Source organism: Lemur catta, chromosome 1 (assembly GCF_020740605.2).
Source record: "Lemur catta isolate mLemCat1 chromosome 1, mLemCat1.pri, whole genome shotgun sequence".
Taxonomy (NCBI): domain Eukaryota; kingdom Metazoa; phylum Chordata; class Mammalia; order Primates; family Lemuridae; genus Lemur; species Lemur catta.
The window spans coordinates 276,584,322-276,610,159 of record NC_059128.1 but is presented as its reverse complement, the minus strand read 5'-3'; the positions used below and the strand labels follow the sequence as shown (position 1 = coordinate 276,610,159).

The 25,838-nt window shown below is 46.7% G+C and overlaps 1 protein-coding gene across 3 annotated transcripts in view; it reads left to right on the top strand.

The window, feature by feature from the left end:
• Window positions 1-25,838, top strand: part of RUNX1 (RUNX family transcription factor 1) — a 238,748-nt gene that overhangs the window by 160,235 nt on the left and 52,675 nt on the right. For all 3 annotated transcript variants that reach the window (XM_045540611.1, XM_045540612.1, XM_045540610.1), the window contains one exon: window positions 13,057-13,161. In XM_045540611.1, coding sequence (XP_045396567.1) covers window positions 13,057-13,161 — 105 coding nt within the window. The remainder of the gene's footprint in view (window positions 1-13,056; window positions 13,162-25,838) is intronic.

Below are 25,838 nucleotides of genomic sequence, written 5' to 3'. Positions count from 1 at the left end.
TGCCTATATTAGGCAGCATGTCCCCATCAGGAACTCCATTTGACGTCACCAGACTTTCTCCAGCGAGGGTGTGAGGTGTTTGAGGATCCATAAATCCTAAAGTAATCCAAATGACCTCCTTTGAAAGGCTCATGGCTCTTCTGCTGCTAGATTCAAAATGCGTTTCCTCTGATTTGCTCAGTGAGGAAGCATTCATTTGGGAGCCATTTTAACTGAGTTTTTCTCAAAGAAGATGGAGGTAAATTTCCTGTTTATTTTTCAACTTAGATTAATCCCTGCTTTCACCTTGATATTTACGGCGATCGTTAAGAATGTATGCGCTGTGCAAACTGCAGCACTACCCCACCTCCCCCATCACCTGACCCAAGGAAGAGCCTGTCCGGTTAATGGGAGGGGCGGCCAGCAGCCTCAGGGGTGGTGTGTGGCCCTGTTGGAGTCACCTTATGCAAACAAAGGCAACTGCACAGGAATATGGATGGTTTAAGCAAGGTTGGTCACTTGCGCACTTATCAGATCTCAGCAGCCCAGGCAAGGAGGGACGGGCCTGTCTGGCAATGGAAACACTCCAGTTTGCTCAAGGCATCGGTTTTGGGTCTTTACAGATTTTTTTCCTTCATTCTATTTGAAACCATTATATAGAATATAGTCAGTATCAATCTTCTATCTATTATCTATAATTATTGGGGAGTTAGTCTCAACTCATGTAAGAGACTCCGTCTGTCTCTTTAAATGGTGTCTCTCCAATACCTACAACAAATGTCCCGCCACTGGGCGGTTTATAGTCAGTATCTTATCTGTCTATCTGCTTATTCATTTTGATGATATTCTCTCCCTGTGGTTCCCAACTAGGGGTGATTTTGACCCCCAGGGGACATTTGGCGATATCTGCAGACATTTTTGGTTGTCGCATGCTGGATGCTGGGCAGGGGCGGCGGGGGGGAGAGGGTGGCTTCTGGCATCTAGTGCGTAGAGGCCAGGGATCCACTGACCGTCCTGCTGTGTACAGGACAGCCTCCCCCAACAAGGACCCAAATGTCAGTCCTGCCAAGATCAAGGAACTCTGATCTAGCTCCACATGCAAATCATAAGTTGTAAAATGTCTCCCTTACCCTTCTTTTTTTAACACTTCCTGCCTCCCTACAAAATGTATGAAAAACTTAGCTTAAATAATTCACATAGAATAAAAAATAAAATTAGAGAGCATCACTGAATATTAAACGTTTTTTTTAAAAAATGAAATCATCCCAGTGTTCTGTATGCATAGAATTGCACCATCTCTGCATGTCTGCCAACCCTGCCTGGTGTCCTGGGTCGGGTATGCGTGGCGGCCACAGGAGAGGCCGCGGTGAGGGTGTCCGTGCAGCAGGTGCAGCTCCCTACTGCCGGTCCACAGGGGCTGCAGAAACCATGGATGTCACCCAGGTGCAGGTCCACAGGGACCACAGAAACAATAAAACACTCTGCTAGACGCTCAGTGCTCTTCCCTGAACACTTCAGTTGAGGGGCCACAGGTCCACTGATCCGGGAATGTGAATTGATGTCAGTGGACAGTGTCCACTTGAATTAAATAAGTAATAAAAGCAAGGTCCTGGTGTGTGTCACTGACAGACAGCTTCCAGACACCAAAAAGGGCCCAGTCTGCATACCTGAAGTAAGAATGGAGGCAATGCATGGGAGGAGGGGAGAAGGCACCAAGGCCCCGGCTGCCCGGCCATCTCTGAGTACAGCCCCGGGTTTGCTGCCCATAGGCTGGCTTTGCAGGTACCACAGGCAGACAGGTGGCTGGCTTCTTCCAGAGCTTTCTCCCACTTGTCCCAACATGTTATTATAGTTTTGCCATCACCCATTTTCCATACTGAGATTCAGAGAAAGAGGATTTGAAAACAAAAGTCAGAACAAAGATTCCTCTAGGTGTTCCCACTGTGTTGAGGTAGTACCTGCTGCAAGTTGCATTCTGTAAGTTTGACTTTGACTGCATTGTTTGTTTTTCTGTTTGCTCACTTGCTTTTACGCTACATGGAGACCCTCACTCCTAACTTTTCTGCGCCATGTATACATCTGCTTCCTTTAAGCTCCCCGCCGTAGAGCAATGGCTCCCAGGTTCGACATAGATCAGTTGTGTGGCAAATAATCTGTGACCAGTAAGAGTTAACTATGCAAACGGGAGTTCATGGACGGTGCCAGAGCCAGGACTGCCCAGAGCCCACGCGTTGCAGGTGGTGTGCTCGGGATGAAGGTCACTGGGAAAAAGCTCAAGTGTAGCTGTGGCATGCAAGAGGGGCACGTTGCAGTAGGACCTGAGACCCAAGCACCCTGGAAAAGAAATGAAGACATGCCCAGAAGCCCCCAGGAGGTAGACTAGCAAGAATTTTCTAATAACAAAAGATCCAGCCCTTAGCTAGAATCATCAGTGACTAGATGGCAGTGCCTGACGCATGGTGAGCATTCACTAAGTGTCTGCAGATGAATGACTTTTCCTGGACTGTCTTTACTCTAGGCAGAGGAGCCAAGTGGTCAGTACACAGACTGCTGGATTCTCCACCAAGAGGAAAGTGCCTCAGTTTGGGCACCGTTGACATTTAGGGCCAGCTATTCTTTGCTGCAGGACTCTCCTGTACATTGTTGAATGTTTAGCAACACCCCTGGCCTCTACCCAGTGGCCAGCAGCACCCACCCTCCCAGTTGTGACAACCAGAAACGTCTGCAGACATTGCCAAATGTCCCCAGGGGGGCACATTGCCCCTGGTTAAGAACCACTGGCTTAGAGCCATGTGTCTTTGAACAAGTTACTTGACGTGTCTGAGCTTGATTCTGCCTTTGTCCATGGGAAGAGGGGGTACAGTGAGGACTGATTTACCTGAGATAAGACATAGGTTAGAAGTTATTGCTTTTCGTGGTCAGATCTGTTGCAGTGACGCTAACTCCGTAGGGTAGGCAGTGGGAACTCTGAGCTCACAACAAACAACAGCAAACAGCAACCACAGCCACCAGGACCTGCTTCATTGTCTAAATGGATGAGTTTTTCAGGAGGGAACACAACCCTTATCCTTATTTCTCCGTCCCATAGAGTTCTGAGGTCACGAAAGGGTTATGTGTAGCAGGCACTGAGATTTCAGATTAGCAATGGAAGAAACGAAATTAAATATGTACTGTAATTTGAAGCACTGTTTTTCATGGGAAAAGAAGTTCTCCCAACTTAGCCTTTCCAACTCTTTTGTCCAAACATTAATGGCATGCAAATATTTATGATTCATACATGCCCTTTTTAATTCCCAATCGTATTTTAACAATAAACACTGCGTTTTAACAATGAAGCAGAATAATCCCTTTGTCCTGTCTCTGGGACAGGCTGGCAGCCGGCAGCATCACATTCTTCCTGAGAGTAATTGCTGCCTCCACCCAGGTTGAAGGGAGTTTGCAGGAGTGCCACGGCAGCCTGCCTTGGACCGGACTTGAGGACAGCCTGGCTGCTCCACTGGAAGACATTCTTAAGGTTGCAGCTCAGCATTTTCATAATTTGCAAGTGAATGTCCACGCACATTTTGCTCTTTTGGCCACATGTTAACCTAGAATTGGTTAATCTGGCTGTTACTTGGAAAGACATCTTGCTACACTATTATCTTGCATTCTGAACCAATTCCTGGACTCTAGAGTACACTAAAGCCATTGTGTCCCATTTAATATTCCTCTGATTCATAATAACAACATAGAAACACACTCATCTATTTGTGATGATTCTGCAGGTCTTTGGAAGGTAGTGTGACAGAATATGAGAAGTGGGCACACTTTCAGGACTTCCTTAGATGGACTGGCCTCAGTCTCCCCATCTGTACAATAGGTACAACAATGCCTTTCATCTACGCCTCACCAGGTTGTTAGGACGATAAAAGCAAGACGATGTGTATGTAACAAGACTTAGGAAGAAGAGCTATGACTCACCTCTGAATTCTTCCTTCTACAGCGAAGAAGGCAGCATGGATCTCACTCAATGAGAAAGTTAGGAATGATGCTATTTTCCACTATCCACTCCGTGATGTCAAGGAATGTATATTCCTTTGTCCTACTAAGGACCTAGTAAAATGAGAGTGCCTGAGCTACAGATGGAATTCATAAATATTCATAAATAAATACACACGTAATAATAATACAATTACAAACATCTGTTGGGCACTAACCGTGTGACGGAAGTATAGTATCTATTCTATTTTATTGTAACTATTTCTCCACCCCATCCCCTCCAAGGTCATTTACTGGGGACATTTCATTCATTCCTTCATTCATTCTTTAGGTATGCATTGTGCACCTGCTGCGTTCCAGGTACTGGGCTAGCATCGGTGACACAGAGCTCAGCCAAAAAGAAGCCACAGCCTGTGGAGGCTGGTGAGGGGAGGGCAGGGAGACAGGCCATCCCTGTTCTGAGTGGACAGTACGTGGTAAAGGACAGGTGCCACGGGAGACACGGCGCGGCTGCGCATGACCTAGTGAAGGTTCAGAGGGTCTGCCTGGACCAATTGTCATCTCAGTTGAGACCTGCAGGTGAGAAGAAGGCTACCCAGGCAGAGAAGACAGTGCGGGAGGAACACCCGACCTGTGAGAGCTGAGAGAGGCTCCAGCGGCCTGGCGGGGAGGCCTCGGGCAGGGGCGGGGCAGGGAGGGCCTTGAACTCCAGGCTGGGAATGCGGTCTGATCCTAATGCCGTGGAGAACCGCCGCCAGGTTAAGCAGGAAATGGGTAACACCAGATACAAATTGTAGAAGGATACTTGGATCGCAGTTTGAAGCCTGGAAAGGACATTTGGAGGGTGCTCGGGGAGCTTAGAGAGCAATGCGGAGACTGAAAGCTCGCGTTGATCCGCTCAGGCAGCCCGAGACCCGTGTGTGTCCAGGGTGCAAACACCCGTGTGGTGGATGGCACTGAGCCTGGGAGTGGTCAGCTCCCCCCTGCAGCTTGCCTTAAGCCTTCCCTCTCTGTCTTCTCCACTCATACCCATCTACCCTTCCTCCTACCTGTAGCAGCAGGTGGTCACAGGCTGATGAGCAGGAACGGAGGAGCCCAAGGCCACCTTCCTTGCAGAACGTCCACACCCAGGCCTCCCTGCCCAGCTCCATGTGGCGTTGGGCTGTGCGTTTGAGGTGCATGTGCTGAGGTCACAAGCAGGGTCACAAGCAAGCCAGCCCCAGGGGGTCACTGTGGTCACCTGCCCCCCCCCCCCCCGTGGTCCCAGCCTGAGGACACAGCCTGACGCATTTGTGGAGATGGGGGAGTTTGGAGGTGCCAACCGAAGGGCTGTCCTGGATGGGAGAACAGGGCGGCAGGTGTGGCCTTGGCCTGAGGAGGGCTGTGAATTTAGGGCCTTGGGCTGTTTGGGCTAAAACTTAATTTCCCAGCTGAGATACAGGGAAAGTGTGATATCAATAAAAAAGGGAAAATTAGAAAAGGGCTGTGAAATCTGGGGAAGGAAATGCAAAATTGCATGAAAGCGTCCTGGAGCTTTGCGGGTTAGGTGACATGTGAAGAAAGAGGCTCACCCGTCTGTTCCTTCCGCAAGGCCTGCCCGGCGGTGACGCAGCACACGCCCGGCACCCCCGCGCTGCGGGAGAGAGCCTGCCTTCCAAGTGGAATTACACGTCATAAAGAACCGGCTGCCAAACTGAAAGCACCTCAATGATTCATTGATTCATTTGTCAAACTTCTTTTTATTGCCTCGGAACAGATGATACAAAGATGAACAAAAGGCTGTTCCTGTCCTCAAACAACGCATTTTCTTAGAACATCTCCAGAGAAAATGCTTTGCATCTCTTCATGCCTTCAGTTTTCTCCAAGTAAAACAGCTATTTTTCAAACAACCTACCTTTCCAAACAAATGCTATGTCTATGGAAAACCAAGTTTGGTATTTTAAGAACCTGATTTTCAATCTGACTTTTTTTTTTTTTTAAGAGACAAGGTCTTGCTCTGTTGGCCAGGCTGTAGTGCAATGGCATGACGATCACAGCTCACTGCAACCTCGAACTCCTGGGCTCAAGTGATGCCCCTCAAGGAGGACTACAGGTGCACACTACCATGCCCAGATAATTTTTTAATTTTTTGTAGATACAGGATCTCGCTATGTTGTCCAGGCTGATCTTGAGCTCCTGGCGTCAAGCAATTCTCCCACCTCGGCCTCCCAAAGTGCTGGGATTATAGATGTGAGCCACCAACCCCATCCTCAACCAGACTTTGGAAGGTTATCCTCATACCAGTAGCATGGGCCTTTGGTCTGCCTTTTGCCTGTGCGGATACTGGTGTGATTAAAGATATCTACAAACACAGGGCACTTTGCACAGAAGTCTGTACGGTGCACCCGAAATCTTAGTCCAATTCAATTTAGAGATCCAGGAAATTATGTGCAAGTTGGAGGATTTATACCCTGTTCAGAAAATCCCCAAATAAATTAATTATACAACTCCACTGTCAAAAATAGTGGCAAATGTTTGGGTAGGGAAATGGAAGAGGAGTAAAAAGCATGAATTTTGGCTGTTCCAGTGGAAAAGTGAGAAATACAAATTAAAAATACTTGTGAAAAATACTCCAGATGCAGATTCCTCCTGGAATCTGAGGGTACATTAATTTTATTAATAATACGTAGTTATTCAAGATTAGAATTAGACCCAGAGCAATCTACGGTAAAAGGAGAAATCTCCCTGCAACCTTTCAGAATCTTTTGGGATTTCCCAAATTTGCAAAGAGCAGAACTTGAGCCTTCATTGGCTCTCCTGGATTTCAAAAGCTGCATTTTTTTCCTTTTATTTTTTCTTTTCTCACTCTCTTGAGTTTTTCAAGATTGTGAACACTAGTGGCTTTCCCGCAGAAATAGGCGAGGGAGTGAAACCTGTTGCAATTGTTTCCTGAGGAGTATGACCCTCAGGGCAGAGGGATCCTTTGTGCGGCAGCCTTCCTTTGCGTGACAAAGGGCGAGTTTCACATCCCCTGAAACTGCCCCCAAAAGGAGAAGATGACTCACAGATCCAAACCTACACCACGGAGAGTGAGGGAGGAGCCAGGGCAGGTGGACCAGCTCCCCTCGAGCAAAGCCTGGGGAGGAGCCATCACCGCAGGAGTGGGACACTGGTTGGCCTTAGGAGGATGCTGCACTGCTGTGATGTGCCCAGGCCCAAGCTTTCAAATCCGTTAGTCCCCACCTGAAGGAGAAAGGGTTTTGAGCCGAGCTGTATTCCTCTTCCCACCCTTGGTGTTTTGGGGAGCCGTGTGCACATTTGCAGCAATCCTGAGGTTTAGCCACTGCACAATGTGGTGAGGAAGTGGAGTGTGTGCCGGGCCATGCGGAACTGCAGTGTCCAGCCGTGGTGGCTTTATTTGACCACAATCAGCTGTCAGAGTTCACCGGCCCTGGGGCTGTAAATGTCAAGACTAATCAAGCCTGGACCTGGGGCCTCCTAGCTGCCTGGCCGGGGAGCGTGTGTCCAGGCAGCAAGTATCCAGGAAGAATCACCCCGTGACTCTCTTCCCAACTAAATAAAGCAGTTAGTATTTTGCCCTGGCATTTGGGTGGACAGACTGGCGTCGAGGGAGACAACACATGTTTCCGTGAGGAGCGCTCGGCCTGGCTTGTTGACATGGCGTATCAGCCAGCCACAGTTGTGCCTTACAGAGGTTGCCAACTGGTGGAGCAGGAGTGAACCTGAACTTAGAAGTGCGAGTCGAACTCAGACCCGGTAGCAGCTCCATCGCCTGCTGAACACTAACACACACATGCACACGCACACGCACACCCACACACACCCCTCTCCCACCATCGGACGTCACTGCCACATCCCCAGCTCCTCCGCAGAGGATCTGTCACAGCTCTGGTCTTTGTGGAATCACATCTATCATGTCTTTAATGGTAATTTAACTGACATTTACTGAGAGCTTCCTCTATGCGCTGCTTTTATATCCATCATTTCATTTAACCTGCATAACACTATGAGATGGAATGGCTGTTATTACCCCCATTTTACAAATGGCAAAGCTGAGGCCCCAGAGACATTAAGTAACTTGCCCAAGGTCACACAGCTAGCAAGTGGCAGAGCTAGGCTTTGAACATAGGTAGGTCTCCTTCATAGGATTTTGTAATGAAGTTCTTATCCCTTGTTGCTTCTAAGCATATGTCAAGACAATCCTCTCCCCTGTTGTTTCTTCCCACCTTTGTTCCCAGTCCTAGTGTTTGTGCTTCTACGTAGTGGTCCTCCCAGAGCCCAGCCACTGCTCAGAACTGCTGCTGCTGCGGTGGTCTGGTTTCCACCAGCAGAAGGAGGGTCTCAGTGCTTCTCCCTTTCCTTGGCCCCTTCCCATGCAGGGCACTTGTGACCCCGTCGTGTGCCCCTTCTGGAGCCGAGAGCTGCCGCTTTTGAGCAGCACACACGAGGTCAGTGCTGGGGTCATCTGTGCACTGGCCAAAGCCTCTGCTGGTCTCACGGGCCTGGGCCTCCTGGCAGGCTCCAAACAGGAATGCTCATTCTCCCTACAGCAGCCCAGCCCTTCCGCCCCTGCATCTTGTCCCGAAGAGCCGATTTGGGGGCTGTTGTTATTTAGCCAATCTGTCCTCCTTGCTGCTCTGGCTACGGCTTGCTGAGAAAAACACTTGAGAGTCTTTCATTCTCCACACCCACGTACTTAAAATACCAGGCCCATAGGTCATTTTAGTGAGGGAATTTGGCTAATAACACGTGTGCCCTGGGGCACAGATCCCACTTGTGCAGGTGCCGGCCGGGCAGGGCTGTGTCCCGGCAGGGCTGGGCCAGGCCAGGGCGGGTGGAGGCCAGAGCCCCGGGTTCTGTAAGGTGTGCCCATTGCCTAAGAAGGGTGCCAGGGCTGGTGGTGCCCCCTGGCAGAGGGCAGGGTTTTCATGTAGTGGAAGAATGTCCCATACACGGTGAGAAAGAGTCATCACGCTGCCTGTGAGATAATAAGCTGATGTGCTTCTACCCCAGGCTGTAAACGGGAGCCCACTGGGAGGGAGGCCACCGACGTCTCCTCTTTGGTGAACCGCGTGGCTATGGCCAACCACCCCACCTGGTAGTGTTTGCTGGGTACAAACGTCTTGTGACTGCACACCAAATGTTGGTATGAAATAACAAGAATCATGACTATGAGCAATGACTTCACAAGTATTCACTTTGGTTGCATGTCAGTCCTGATTAAGCAGGCTAGTCTGTGGTCAGCCAGGAGGACGTCATAAGTGCTCAACTGCCAGAAGCCCAAATTCAGCTCAGTAAGAAAATGCTTTTGAACTATTACCCAGGTTTACAGTTGGGGGTCAAGTACAGCTTGTACAGTAGAGCCACTGGGACAATTTTCACTTTTTGGGGCAGTGGTAGGGCATGGATAAAGTACCATGAGTCCAGATTCCTGGTGCTGGTGCCACTGGGTTTGCAGGTAGAGATTTATGACCTCAGTGACAATAACACGAAGAACAATGAGCATAAACTTTGGGTATCTGGGTTCTGTTATATATATGAGCTGTGTGACTATGGGAAAATTACTTAACCTCTCTGAGCCTTTGCTATTAATCAAGGACAATAAAATCTGTCTTGCTTATTTCATGAGATTATTGTGAGGACCAAATGAAATACTATATAGGAAAGTATTTAAAAAGTCCTAAGTTCTACACAGACCTAAAAATACTAATATTATGAATACAATACTTCTTTGTTGTCCTTTAGGAAGTCGTGGATAGGATGGTTGTAGGAGAGCCACCATAGGAGCAGAACTGTTTCAGAGCATAAACACACAAGTGCCTGTAGAGTAGTTGTCTTTTAGCACCTTGACTGGAAGTCTTATGACTTGGTATTTGTACTGGGTTGAATGGTGTTCCCTAAAAATCATGTCCACCTGGAACCTCAAAATATGACCTTATTTAGAAATAGGGTCTTTAAAGATGCAGTCAAGTAAAGACAAGGTCATACTGGACTTGGGTGGGCCCTAAGTCCGGTGACTGATGTCCTTGGAGAGGGAGATTTGGAGACAGGGGACCACGGCAGGAGTCAGCCGTGTGATGACGGAGGCAGAGGTTGGGGTGCTGCAGCTGTGAGCTAGGAAGGGCCAAGGGGTGTTGGGACGCACCCAAAGCTGGAAGAGGTGAGGACGGGTCCTGCTTGGAGCCTTCAGAGGGAGTGTGGCCCTGCTGACACTTTGTTTTGGACTTCTGGCCTCCAGAACTGCGAAAAGACTGAATTTCTGTTGTTTTAAGCCACCCAGTTTGTGGTAATTTATTATGCAGCCCCAGGAAACTAGTACAGTATTTTTATGAGCTCTGAAATGCTGAGGTTGCAGGCAACAAGGGAAGCACACACGGGCCCACACACCTACAGGGCCACACACTTGCTCACGGACTGGCTGCATTCTCCGAAGATAACAATCAGAGGGTTGAAAGTGACATTGTATGCATCCCATGAGTCCCTCATTTTGCAGACCAGTAAACCGAGATCTGGAGAAGTAAAATCATTTGTACAAGATCCCAAAGCTTTAACTCTCTTGCTGGAAGGACCACCTGTCTGTTTGTCCCTTTCTCTCATACACACCCCCCACCTCCAGACCTATCAGGCCCGGGGCAATGTCATTATCCATTGCTGGTGTCTTCAAGGTACTTTTTTTTTTTTTTTTTTTTTTTTTTTCATTTTAATTCCCACTCTACCGTAGAGCCCCTTCTCCCTCTCACCCTTCCCCACCTTTCTGTGGGGGACACATGGGGGTTACAGAACAGGATCCCTGCCCTTGGGGAGATCAGGCCTATACAGCCACAAACCCCGTTCAATCTGACATCCTAATTAATCAGAGGCAAAGAGTGGCTTATGAGGCAGCTCCAACAGCCCGGAAGCGACTGGTCATCAAGGAAGACTGCCTGAAAAACGAGTGCCCGCCCGGCCCTGGACGGTGGAGGCAGGAAGACTCGGGCAAGCGGTGGCCTGGGTGCTGGAGGAAAAAAGACCCCGGAGTCACAATGCCATGGCTTGCAGGGAAACTCAGAGGACGTGGGCCAGGAGTCAGGCGGGTGGAGGAGAGGGAGGGAGTGAGAAATAACTCCAGACCGAGTTTCACTAGCGAGAAGACTCTAAAAGCTGGGATTCAATCTTGATGATGCAGGTAATAACCCTCCTGCGTTCCTGACAAGGAGGGGACAGACTGACTTGCAGGACAGTGGTTTGCCAGCAGGGGAGCAGTGGTTGCAGCTGCTTCAATGCCGCACCTGCCATCGCTCCTCCATCTGTCCTTGGAAAGCCAGCGGCTGAGCAGTGACGTGGTGGTTGCCCTCGACGCCTTCCTCTATGTCACGTGCCCTTCTCGCTGGACCCAGCCAGGGCCTCTTCTGCCCATTCCTCTACTTCAGCCAGCTGCAGGGTAGGACCCCACCTGGGTGTCACCTGGTAACATCTGAAGGCTGTCCCGAAGGTGGCAGAGCCCTAAGTCTATCTCTAGGTTCCAGGGAGAAGACCGGCTAATGGAGAAGATGGATCTGGGCACAGGGCCCCTGGCACCCCGGTGCTCTGCTCCTGGAACACCACTGCCCAGAAAGCATCCTCCAAGCATCACCTCCTCCGTTAGACGGGTCACCCGGGACTCTGGTTATAAGGCCACACCGGGCAAAGCAGGTTTTCTCGATCCTCACTCGCCATTGTTCTTTTTATCATAGACTTTAACATAGATAGCATACAAATCCTTAGGGATTGTTTGGTGGAGGTTTTTCATGATTAGGGATTGTGCCTTGCTGTGGCCAAAGGTTATCTTTTCATTGAGCATTTTTCTGTGGGCTTCCTTTATATTAAAACTACATGGCACTTGAAAATATTCTACTCTTTCTAACTTGGAGAAGAAAGATAATTTGAGTTTTAAAATGGTAAATGGCTTTTGGAGCAGATGAAGCAGTGGATGGGCATGTTTTGTTTTCCTTTCATGTATTTTTGATTTCATTTCATGCTACATGTTCAGAGGAGAAACTGTGATAATTGAAGATCGACTATATTCTTATATTTAGTCAAACGTTAGGACCTTGTTATAGAGCTGCAAGGAACAGAGAAGAGAAATGAAAAATGAAGCCAACACAACACACTACACCTGCACACACCTTTGAATACCACGTGTTAGATACTGTTTTGACAATTTTACTCATATCAACCCATTTAGTCTCCCCCAGAACTCTATAAGGTAGGAAAAAGTGCATGTACTCATCTTCCAGGGAAGGACACTGAGGCACAGAGAGGTCCAAGCGACTTGCCAAAAGTCAGCTAGACAGAGTTCAAACCCAGAGTCCATCCTCTGGACCTCTTGGCCAAGAAGAAATGTTTTTAAATTATTAAACTTAGGCAGCGAAGATGTTCTCGCCTTTTGTGAGATATTTAAAACGTCTCCATGGCACTTACATGCATATTTTTATTGCTAGGAGTTCCTGAATCTCAGTCTGTCAGTTCTATATTCTTACATCCATTTATTGACCATAAATTATGATCTGGCCAGTCCTAGGAGTGCCTCTAATAACATCTGGCATTTTCAAATAATATTTAAAATCACCCAGAATTAGTATTTTAAAAATACGGAGAGAATAATTCTAGTTTAGCCTATCCTCAAACTTAGAAATTCTATCTTTCCTAATCCTCAGAGGTACAAAGCTAGAGAGGAACAATGGACGGAGTTTCTTTCTCTCCTCTTTGGACTGTGTTGTAAATGCCTGGGGGGCCGGCGGGGGCTGGGAGTGGAGAGCTGCCAACCTGACTCGATGGTTCCCTGGAGTCTTGAGCTGAGGGAAAATAAATTCTACGCTTTCTTGAGCCCATGTTATTTATGAATGATTAAATTAAAGCCATATAACTATGTGAAGTGTTACACCTAGACAAATACCGTAAATGTGCAGAATTTAAGCAAAGCCAAACTCAAAGGAGCATTGGAAAAACCAGGAGTTTGTGCTGAAGTACTGTCATCTTTCCAGTTTAGGGCTGGAAAGCTTCAGTGAATGATGGGTTACCAGCGGCTGTATTTAGGCCGTCTTACTTCAGTCTCTTTTGTTCTCTTCTGTGCCTCAACAGGGAAAAGCTTCACTCTGACCATCACCGTCTTCACGAACCCGCCACAAGTCGCCACCTACCACAGAGCCATCAAAATCACAGTGGATGGACCCCGAGAACCTCGAAGTAAGTGGGGCCCCCTCGAGGATGGAACACCCTCGGGGCTGGGACACTCAGGGGCCATGTCTCAGAGTCCTGGAGCTTAACCTCTCTCTCAGGGGTATGTTGGGCCCCTGCAGGGTGGAAAAAAAAAGGTTCATTGTCAACACTCTTACTCCTCAAAGGTTATTTTTGAGCATTGGGCTCTTTTTGAAGCATCCTCTTAGGGGCAAAAGGAAATTAAGTGCATGTTAGAACCATTTCAGGGCTGCATGAGACTACGGACTAGTCCCTCAAATACACGGTGAAGTTCAATAGGATCAGAAAAAAAAACAGTAAATGGAAGATTGGCCAAGCACAGGGGCAGCCGAGGGTCAGAGTGGACCACAAAGGTCTGATTAGCATCCATGTTGGTCTTTGATTAATTCATTAAGGCTGGAGATGAAAACTATGAAAATGACCCTTTTCTTTCTGTGGCACAGATCAAAATCTTATGACAGGACTGTTTAAGATAGAGAGTGGGAGGGTAGAAGAATGCCTGGGGAAAACCAGTAAATATAGAAAGTGGTACCAAAAAATAGCTCCTGTGAGGAAAGCTTTTAAAAAAGGAATGGGGTTGTTTAGTCTGCAGAAAAGATGTCTTCACAGTGACTTAATGACTATCTTTGAGTAAACACAAGAGTAATGCTCTTTTCCAGAGCCACACCCTTCCCCAGGATCTGAGGCTGGGCTGCAGTTCCAGGTCTGTGGAGCCGACCGGAGCCCCCACCCAGCATCCTAACGCCTCCAAACCGTATCGGGTCCCTGGTGGAAAATTAATTTCCTCTCTTCTCAGAGTGAGGGATATTGAGAAACAGGGTTTTCTACTGTCCCCAAAAGCTGAGATGAAGAGAGGTCAGGTCATAAAGAGGAATGGTTAAGAATTTGGGCTCCAGGGGCAAGCAAGTGGACTTAAGCTTTCACTGAGTTATAGAGCCTCTCTGAACCTTGGTTTCCTCTTCTGCAAAGTGGAGATAATAATGAGACCTTCTTTATAAGATCAAATGAAATGATGCTTTGCGCCTGGTGCAGAGAATGAGGTCAGGAAATGTTAGTGATCCCGGATAGAGCATTCCTGTCTGCGTCTCTGGCTACTGTTCGGATGACCATGACCTTCTCGGCGTGGTGGTTCCTATGGGGGCTCTAAGGTAGCTCTCTACCGGCCATCCTGTGATCACTGCAGCTGGTAGCAGACTTTCCTGTGGTCCTGGCCACAACCTCATGGCATGTCAATCACCTGCTAGAACCATTCCCTGTGCTGCTTATACTTTCCCGATGCCCCTGAGTGGAGCCCAGCAGAGAGCCACCGTGCCCACCAGGGACAGCCCCCCAGGACTTGGTGTTCCTTGTCTGGGTCCCCTTGCTTCCATTTGCTGTGCCTGGTCACTCCCTCCACTTCAGACCTCAGTTTCCCCAGAGGGCCCTCTCAGCTTTTTCTCTTTAAGCCCCGCAAGACTTTCTGGCCGTGCCCAGACTCGGGCAACTCTGGGCCTTGGTAACCTCCCCCGATTGCTCTTTATATGTGAAAATCAGGCCACAGGCACAGGACCGCAGGGTTCTAGGGAACGACCGCGAGCACCTCCTCAGCTTCCAGAGCCAGAGTGGCAAACCAGAGACTAATAGTGACCTGGCATTAAACAGAACATAAACACCAACGTGCCTTTGCTCTCCGCAGAGGACCAAAGAGGAAGTAGGCTTAAATTATAGCAAGGCGCAGGGCTGGAAGGAAGGCAGTTTTTAGGTGCAAGGAAGTCGACTTTGAGGGTAACTAAACTTAGACATGGGCTCATTTAGGAGGCTGTAGAATCTTGATGTTTAGAAATAGAAGCAACAGCCTTCTCTTAGTACAAATGCTGATCTGCCTACAGAAGAAGCTTCAACCAGGTGACCCCTGGGTATACCTTCTACTTCTGTTATTCTCTCATGCATAAGAAAGGCTGGGTTTTGCCTCACTGCCAGCATTTCCTGTAGCATTCAAAGAAATACCAAGGTGGTTGGGCTTGAGAAAGTCAGTGGTGGCTGCTCTGACTTTTAAGAATTGGCAGTCACAGGGGAAAAATACGTGGGCCTGATTGTAATGGCCTGCCTGTGTATACAGTTTTCTCTGCCCCTGCTGTTTTATAACTTAAGAAAACAGTGGTTATGGGGAAGGACCCTTTGAGCAGACAGAAGAGACTTGCTCCCAAGAGCTGCCCATTTTTACTCCGTCTTTCCTGCCGAATAGGATTGGGGGTCTAGGGAAAAATTAAAAGGGTGGAATAAGTACGATTTTATAGCCCCAGGTAGATAGTCTCACATTTAACAAGGGACTTCTAGAAAAAAGCCAAATGCATGCAGACTCCAGGATGACTTGAGTAATGTTGACTTTTCTATTCACCCTTGCAGCAAGGGTGGGCCATCACGGCTAATTTTAGTATGCTGTTTTCTTCGTATTATTTGAACATCTTGACTCAAGGTGGGAACTTCTTTCTGGTGGAACTCTGCTCACAGCCACTTTCCACTGTAATGGGAGTTGCACGCACTGTAATGGGAAGGGAGGAAACTGCACATAACGCAGGGCCAAGTGGTCTCAAATCTCTGGATGAATAAGACCTCCCATTGCGGGTCAGTGCTGCGGATTCTGGGCAATTACGGCAACATGGACCTGGAATTGCCAAGCCAAATAGTTTTGAAAAGTATTCTTGTTTCATAATCAAAGACTGTGAGAGCTAGGAGGGGCCTGAGAGAGCTTTCAGGATAATCACCGCATGGATAAGGGAAAGCAGCAGAGGGAAATGAAATAATTTTTCTCGGTTTAAAAGAAATAGTTGGTGAAGGAGCCAGAAATAGGATGAGGAGTTCCCAATATCTAACCCCGTACTCTTGTCTTCCATCTGCCTGTCCGTGCATGTGTTCCTCTCTCTGTCCCTACCATACCGTGTGTACAGTGTCTGTTGTAAGCTCTTTGACCTGGCCTCAGAATCCTCGTGTTTAAAATGAGGAGCTGGCCTATACGATCTTGCACATTCGTCCAGCTCTAAGATTGTCTAGCAAGGGCAAATGGTAGCGCCTCGCTGCAGGCATCGAGCCTTCAACTTGAAGCGTGCGTGCAACTCACTCCCCCCACCATTCAGGTTATGAAGTCGGGCACTAAGAATAACCGCCTGTGCCATGACCCACCTGCTGGTTGTGCCCCTTCTCCTCTTCCGTGGTTTTCAGTGCTGATGCTGTAGCACAAAGTGTTTGCCAAGGAGAATGAAAAGTGCTTTTCATTGCAGATGGTTACTTGCTCTTTTATAGTAACTAAGCTGTCCCTCTAAAAAATCAAAACTTGTTTTTTCCATATTCCATGGGATTTTTTTTTACATCTGAGACCGATATATAAATTGTTAATTATTGAAAAATTAACTTCATTCTGGAGAAAGAGCACCATCAAAAGGTATTGTCTGCCCAGGATGGGTTCTTGCAAGCAGCAACGAGGGCTCTGTTTTCAGTCAGCAGGTAGAACACTTAGAAGCTTGTTAATATATTGGAAGAGAGTCTTCTTTTTAAGCATGAATGATATAGTGAAAGGATTTTTCAAGAAAAGGATATTTGAGAGTTGCTTTTATGTATTTTTTATATTCCTGGGATCTAATGAAAAACTCTCACTCTCAACCCACGCGTCCGTAATTAGGTGACTCTGTGCTAATAGTGAGATACCAAAGCGTATTCTCTGCAGATATGTCACTAAATAACTCAAATGCATGCATTGGCTCAGTGCCATAAAAGAAGACTTTTTGCTAAGGAGAGGTTGAGAGCCAGCGGTTGGAACCCTGGCTGACCCCTGGGGGGTTCCTGGCCTGGTGCTGTGGGTGGGGCAGATGTCCGTTACATCTGGAGCACCGAGAAACCTAGTTAAAAATTGAAAAGGTTAATAAAGCAAATATTGGCCATTTCTGGGACAACTTCTGTCCTTGGGTTAAAGGAATTCTTCACAGTGACTATGTTCTGCTGGCGCTTTTGAGGTTCACAGGCAGGGATGGAAAGTGAAGCCACAACTTCAAGCCTCTAGAATGTTCTCTGGGGCACCAGGCTCCTGGCTGACTAATGTTTTTTTATAGGGAGTTACAGTTAAAACAGGTCTCTTGAAGGGCCTAACTCCTCAACTCTCAGGTGCTTTTTAAAGTACTTAGTTGAGATTTTGTCACATGAATATAATTTTCTTCTTTTTTTTAAGGCTTTAAAAGCAATGAATATAATTTTCTTCTATGGTTTTAAATGTAGATAGCACACCTATTTTGTATATAAATATCAGAAATGAGATCTTTGTATGTGGAGAGTATGTCTCAAGTGAAGAAGAAAAATGTGTGAAAGGTAAACTTATGGTGATAGTACACCTAAAAATACTTAGAATAAAGATTGTCCAGAAAAGAGTGGGACGAGCTTCATAGTTATTGATTGCTTTTATGATTAGCACTTGGTTCTTTTTTAAAATGTTATTTTCTCGGCCGGGCGCGGTGGCTCACGCCTGTAATCCTAGCTCTGGGAGGCCGAGGCGGGTGGATCGCTCGAGGTCAGGAGTTCGAGACCAGCCTGAGCAAGAGTGAGACCCCGTCTCTACTAAAAATAGAAAGAAATTATCTGGCCAACTAAAAATATATATACAAAAAAAAAAATTAGCTGGGCATGGTGGCTCATGCCTGTAGTCCCAGCTACTCGGGAGGCTGAGGCAGTAGGATCGCTTAAGCCCAGGAGTCTGAGGTTGCTGTGAGCTAGGCTGATGCCACGGCACTCACTCTAGCCCGGGCAAGAAAGTGAGACTCTGTCTCAAAAAAAAAAAAAAAAAAATGTTATTTTCTCTTAATGATAAAAATACCTGATAATAGCAATAGCTAACGTTAGATGGTATTAATTACTTGCCAAACACCATTCAAAGTGCTTCAGACATATTAATTTATACATAATCTTTGAAAGAATGGATAAGGAAATTGAAGCAAAAAAAAGTTGAATACCTTGCTCAAGGTCACGAAACTTGTAAGCCAGAATTTAAACCAAGCAGTCCAGCCATTGGCATTCAGAGACGCCCATGTCTGTTTTTAAGAACGGCACTAACTGCTATTTGAGCTCCATTGTACTGTAATTTCTGTATTTTTTATTAGGAGAGTTTATCAATAAAGTTCTGGTTCACATGATATTCTTCGAGAAAGCAGAGCCCCGTCCTTTGATATCTGTCATGTTTGTCCTGGTAGGGGGAATCGCATCTTCCCTAGGCAGTGCCCCCTGGGGGGTTCCCAGTGCACAGCCACGGGCCACGGTGGTTGCATGTGCCAACATTTGGTTCAACATCTGTCACCAGGGTCTGCTTGGGGACCTGAACCAGGGGTGATGCTCCCTCCAGTGCCGGCATGCAGGAAGGATGTATGACCCCCAGGACAGGTGTCTGAGTCCCATTCCCCTTCAGCGCAGGTTTTCTGGAAGGCCCCTCCCTGCACACAGCCGGCAGCCTGCAGGAAGCATGCAAATGTGTGTCACTCTTTGCTCCTGAATGGTTATCAAAGCATCAGATGGTTTTATGGATCTGTGACCTGAGGATTGTAATTACCAATCTACAATCACATTGTTCCCTGGGGATCGCTTCAAGCATGTCTTCCAGATCATGAACTACGATCTAGTTAATGCCCCTTTCCTTGGAGTCTTCAAATATCAGATTTAGACTTTAGTTCTTTCTAGATGAAATCTGGATCCACAAAGGAAAAAGGAAATAATTGTTCCATCCCTCCCACCCAATAAAGCAGGAGTGAGGCACAAGGTCACAGAGGAGGGAAGTGCTGCACTTACTTACTTCCGTCCCCCTCCTCCCGTTCTGAAAGGTATTTCAGGCCAAGGTGAAAATTCTGGGAGCTTCCCCTCAGACTTTAATTCCTTCTGTGCCAAGCTCCCGGCTACCTGAAGACTTGGCAAAGGCAGTTTTTAAAGTATTAATAATAATCGTGCCTAAATGTTTCCAACGAATTTTAGAATCTCTTTCTGTTTATAATTTTTAGTAGCATCAAACTAGACCAAGAAGAAGAATTTTATATGCACAAGGATTTCCCAGACCCTCCAGTTGAGTCTAAGGTCTGAAAGGGCCCCTAGGGCAAATGGGAACCTCAGAGGACTCTGTGCTTCTTCAAGCGCCAAGCCCTGCACCAGGCAGCAAGCACCCGGGTGACACAACTCTGGGAGAGCAGAGGCAGTCTGTGAATTCTAGGCAGATTTTCCACCTTATACAGAAGCCACTGTGGTTTTTAAAGATGGCATTTGTATTGCTGTAGAAAGGAAGGGAAAAAAAGTTTCTTCCAGGTACCATGAAAACCCAAAGAAATCATCTAGGTGCTTTCTCAGTCTAATGTAGGGTGCAGAGAGGAGACAAGAAACATGGAATGAAATTTAACCCATTCCTTTGAATTTCTCTTTCCACCTGTACCAGTGCAAAACCATATCAATATTTTGAATGCCACACCGGTGAGGTTGAGATCTACATTAATATGTCACACAGTCCTTGTTAGAATTTCTTACATGATATGCTAAAACGACAAAAACGATCTTGTCTGCATTTAGGATTCAGTTTCTTAATCTTAAAACACGTAAAAAGGTTTCTGGATCCTGAACTCAGGGGCCTGGGTTTTCACGCTGGCGCCACTGGGCCAGTGGGTGTGAACTTGGCAATTATCTTAAATGCTTTAGTCCTCATTTTCCTCTTCTGTCCAAACCAGACAATGGGATGAGATAATCTCTAAATTAGTTCTCACTCAAAAGGGGTAACAGAATATGGTCAGCAAAATAGAGCCACAGATTCCCACACACAGGGCCCCCCAGAGGCCAGGGCCTCCTTCCCTGGGCAGTGCCATCCTAATTCACATTGGCCAATCCACATGCTCGCAAGTCATGCATCAGATAGATTTTACTGTAAATTTTTGAAAGCACTTTGTAATTTGTTTTTGAAATTCTCTGGCTATAGGTGGCCCTGATTTCTCTGCTATTGACATGTGGTCAAGACTAGGGTTGAGATCCCCATTTTGGCACTTACTGTGTGTGTGCTGGTACCTGGGAGTGGGGGTGGGGCTGGTCCGGCTGAGCCGCTATATAACAGAGACACGGGCTGTCCTCTCGCTACGGGGCTGGGAGGCTGAATGCAGCAGCCTCGGTGGAACGCTTAGAACCAGGCCTGGCACACAATACGTGTTCAAAAGAGGTCTGCTATTATTTGCATCTAGTCTTGAAATCTTTTTGGAAATGAGAATACTCTAAACAAAAAAGATCTGTGACTCCTAAGTTTAAAAATTCATGAAGTTGCCATAATGTTGCCTTTTATTTTTGACATTTAATTAAACATTTATAAATTTTGATTTTTCCCCCTAGTTTTCATTTTCTATTTAGACCCAGTGAAATTTCTTTTCTGGCATATTTATGGGCCCCTGAAACACCCTGGGCACTGTTCCTAGGTCCCTAATGGGTAAATGGCCTTGCCCCCAAATGTTGCATTTTGTGAAAAATTCAGCAAGAAAAATCACGCCTGAGTAGTATTGAAAGTTGGTGCTTGAGATCTAACAGGTGAGACTTTTTCAGTATATGCATGACACGGCTACAAAAGAGTCCTTCACTCTGTCCTAGAGCTGTGACATGAAATGAGGCGAGTCTCTTGGGGTCAGAATTCCTACACTTGGCTAATGCAGCACATCTCCCGAGGGTGTTGGGATCTCTGGTCGCAGCCAAGCTTTGCAGGTGCAGAAACATGGTCAGCTATACTTTGAGTCTCCTAAACCGATATACAGCGCTGGAGACCTTCCATGTGCGCGTGGTTGGCTCAGTCAGCTGCCCGTGTTCTCTGGGGCCTGATGGAGCGGCCCCCGCCTGGGATGTTTGGGCCCCATTGCTTTGGGTGCATATCCCAGGAGGACAGGGGGACCCACAGCTTGCTGATGGATTGAGGTTAGCAGTCATAGCGTCACAGCACATGATAACACATCTGCTTCTCTGCTTTCAGTGAGATTTAGAACTTTTTCATACCCTCGCCACTTTCCATTGTTCATTTTGAAAAAGACTCCCAAGTTTTCCCGAAGGCTTGGGTTTTTTTCCTGCAAGCCATGTAGCTAGGGAAGGCATTAGGAAGAATTTGATAAACTGAGTCTCAAAAAACTCCACCACCACTACCAAAATAATAAAAATAAATATTCCAGAAGTTTAGCTTAAATAAGTAAAAGCTTCCCCCTCACACTAGATCTGTGTTTAAGTTCATTTCGGCTAACTGGCAATTTCTGTATTCTCCTATTCCTTCCGGTGTTCTTTCCCTTTAAAATCAATGTTTTAAGAAGCTTTGCTCTCTTGCTATGAAAGTATTAAAAGTTGACAATATGGAAAGGGTAAAAGGTATAATCTATTACTGCATGTTACAGCTGTATTATCAGACATATCACAAGACACTGACATTTGGTTGGATGTGAAATGTCATTTTCACAGTATGATTTACATGTGGTATATTTTCACCAAGTCCCACATTGTAAGTTATGCAGTATCACTGGGGAAATTTGCTATAGCCGATGGCCAAGTATTCTGGATATACATCCATAGGTGAAAGAAAAGGTAAAAAAAAAAAATTAAGTACCCAAAGCAAAGTACTTTTCTGTTTGACTTTTCTAAAAGTAACACAATGGAATTAATCTGCCAGCTCCCGAGGCCCCTATAAAGTAAGTTAATGGCCATACATTAGTTTGGTACTTTCGTGATTTACATATACTCAGGTTCCATTCAAGCAAGTATTGACTAAAACCCAGACTGTCATTGAAATCTTTCAGAATACTTTCATATACTGAAATGTTGAACATCTTGTTTGTTTGATTTTGTTTTTATTTTTGTTTAACATGGCGTAGAAGTCACCTTCTGATCGTTGAGATAAAGAGTAAACATTTGAAACAAGGGAGTTCTTAAGTATATAAATTTATTGCCCTTTTGGATTTGTTCTTGGATTTACCTTATTTTCACTTACCTTTGAAGTGGTTTTATGATATTTCTAATTCATTCATTTTAAAGAGCGAGGAGAGTACTTAGTACTCAGAGTCACATCCTTCACACCTCTCTGACACTGCTTGTGGGGCGCAGCCCAGAGTCCCGGAAGTGAACCAGGGTGCCCAGGGAGCCTCAGGGTGTGGGAAAGGAGTTTGGAGCCGACCAACCTGGCTTCAAGTCTGTTCTCTGCTACTTCCTAGCTGCGCATCGCAGTTTGTCCATCTGTAGAATGGGCTTCATGATCCCTACCTTGCGCATTAAATGAGATGGCCCGAGAGGCAGGCTGCAGCAGTGGCTGGCGGCCCAGGCTCCAGAGCTGGGCCTGATTCAGCTTCCCCTCTCCTTGGTGATCAAATTAACCTCCCCCCAAGCTCAGCCTCCTCAGATATAAAACCAGGAAGATGATATCCTTATCTTGGGGATTATTGTACAGATTGAATAAAGCAACACATGTTAAGAACATAGCACAGTGCCGGGCACGGGGGTGTTCCTTAAATACTCGCTGCTATTATTATTAAAGCACATGCTCCGGGCAGGCAGGTCCCTTTGCCTTGTACCAGAGCCCTTACCAGGGGGAACACATGGAATTCTGCCCAAGTAGAGGCCAGATATTTGCCATTGCCAAGTCACTTAAAGAAAGAAAAAAAATCCTGGCAGATTGGGCCCCAGGATACAGTACAATGAGGGCTTTTTTCTCTTTTTCCTCCCACCGTACCTATTATTAATTCCAAATATTCAGTCACTGGACTGGCTTCAACAAATTTATTCCTCATTGAAGCATAACCTTGTTAACCATATTGCCCTACTTCCTTGAGGGAGAAGCGATCTTTTGTCAAACAACTAAAGGTTTTATCAAAATATAGTGCTTCTTAACTGAACATTAAGCACCTATGCTGTTGTGTGACTGTGAAGGTTCTCAGCATCTAGAAACTTCTCCTGGGTCATCTATAAGATGGGAACAATAATATGAGCTCTGTCTACTGCACAGGGTTGTTTTGGATGTCTTGAGATAATATACAGCAAAGTGCTTTTTAAACAGTCTGTCAATTAGATAATAGAAATATAATAGATATATAATTAGGTAATAAAAAAATAGAAATCTCTATTATTGCTTTGCATGTAATATACAAAAGTCTTAGGGATCTTAAATAAAATAATTGGTCTCTTCAAGGTAGATTCTTATCATGTTTTTTAAAATTGGTGAGAAGAAAACTGTAGAGAAAAAATAGCGATATTTAAATCAACCCCCACTGTGAATCCATACCTTTATACATTTTACCTTTTTCTGTTAGAATACTGTAATATTTTCTTTGACTACAACTGAATACCCTTTTAAAATGTTGGAAACAAAAGAAGCAAACAGTTGAGAGTTGCATTTTGTTTTAATATATATGTTTCTTTTCTAAGACCAAATACATTTTTTCCCCCTAAAACTCTATTATTCCATTTTCTTTCAATGAATTGCTCACACAGCCAGAAGCCTTGGGAAGAGGTGCGAAACACGTAAGATTTGCTGAGTCCTTATTCCTTTTCCCCCTCAGGGCTTTTCATATATACGCTGCTTGCCTGAGCTTTCTGGATTCGGTTTCAGGGAGGTGAAACGTTACACGCGGAGCCTTCGTGCCAGTTTCCCAGGATGAGTCAAAGACGCAGCTGCTTGCAGGGGAGGCTCTCAGGGCTCCAGAGGCTGCTCGCTGTCCTGTTCATTTGCTGACAAGCCAGTGGGAGCAGCTTCAGAGAAAGCCGTTCTATTCTTTGGGTGATTCAGACAGTCTCAAAATAAATAGGTAGCCGAGTACAGGGAGAAAGAACTGGGAACCACTGAAATTTGAGTCTCGAGGGCCGGGCTGTTCTCGGGAGCTGCTCTGTTGAACTCTAAAAGGAATCCTGAGCCCTCGGCAAGAGAGCGGCCAGCCCAGTGGAAAGACCGCCCGCCTGCCAGGCTAGTCTTCAGTCTGGCCCTGCCTGGCTCCAGGAAGCTTAGCAATCACATCTCCACTCAGACCCTCAGTTTCCTCATCTACAGAAGGAGAGAGAGAGGGATTTAATGATTTTTAAGGTCCTTATCAGCTCCTAAAAGTATGATTTGATGTCTGTAGGAGCAACTGTGCTTTCAAAGCATCATCTTCTGACCTTGAGAAGAAGGGGCGGTCAGGGGGGCTGTGGTTGGCCTGCCAGGCTGGGGGCCTGGGAAGGTGGAGGAGGGGCAGGCGGAGAAGAAAGGAGCAGGGAGGGAGAATGGATCGCCTCACACCCAGGCCAGTTAAACAGATGATTAAAGGTCCGCTCCAGAGAGACATGCCCTAAGCAGGGGAAATCATCCTAACTAGATTTCCCAGGACTTTGGCAACATTTAAGAAAAAAAAAAAGACATCCTTAAAGCCACAAGTGCTCAATTGTCCATGCCCCAACACGGCCAACCTCCCCAAGCTGGCCGGTCAGAGACCGTGGTGTTAATTCCTTGGCCAACTAAAAAGTGATGGTGTGAGTTCTGTTGACTTAATTGTTGGAGTGTTTCTGAGTTTGCCTCCTCACAGTATTATGGGCTGTTCTTCATTACCTGCCCTACCTATCTTCACAATCTAGCCGCAAACAGCTTTGGTTGACCACACCACTTCCCTATTGAAAGTTAATACTGTTTGACTCATTCTGTGTTACTAACCTGAAGCCAAAGAAAACAAGGCAGAGAATAACCGGCTTGTATGGAGTTTGGAAAGCTCTCAGAGGCCCTGCCTTCAAAATGCTATACAGTAGCTTTACTATATCTCTCTGCTGCAGCTGCACAGAAAATGAAGGAAGCAGAAGTGGTTGAAAAAAAGAAAAATTGGGGGTAGGAAAGAGACAGCGAAGGGAGTGGGGCGGGCCCCTCTCGGGCCGGGCGAGCTGCGCAGTGTAGGGAGGCTCTCTCCGAGGCCAGACCTTGCGCTGACACACCGGGCTATTCACACAGAGCTCTGTGTGCTGTTGTGTGTGTAACAGAGAGGACCTGGGAGGCTGGTCCCGCCAGGCCAGCCCGCCTGGTAGGCAGAGCCCGGGGTGGACAGGCCAGAGGGAAGGTCTGTAGCATTCAAGTCTGGAAAGCACTGGGGAGGGAGAATGTGGCCGGGATTTGCTAGGAAAGGATGGAGGCCCGGACAGCCTTCTCCTCCTTCATTCCCTAACTGGCTCAGGTAGGGTCACCAGGGGGGCACTTGTGTCTTGGAATAAACAGAATTTTCCCTTGCAACGTCACCAGGCAGAGGGAGAGACCAGCATTCTCATCACCATGCTGTGGCTCTTTGGGGCTCCAGGCAAATAGCCGCTGGCCCATTCAGGTAACTGGTGGAAGAGTTTCCCCTCCCACAGGTACCCCTCCGCCCACTGGTGGCTGTCGCTAGCGTGTGGACAACAGTGGATAAAAGCCTGACGCATGAATGAAGTTGTCATTCCCCAAACAACCTCATAGTTTCTTCTCTGGAGAGTGTAAGGTAGAGCCAACGGCCCATTAAAAACAACAACTAGTTACTCTTGGCTTGCTCACTAGTGAGTGCTCCGGAGCTGGGCATGGCCAGGGGCACTGTCTTTTGACACCAGCCAGGGCCTGCTCAGCTGTCTGTCCTAGGGCTTGGTGAGGGCATTTATGATGAGAGAGTGGGCAGACTCAGGTGCTAGCCCCCTGC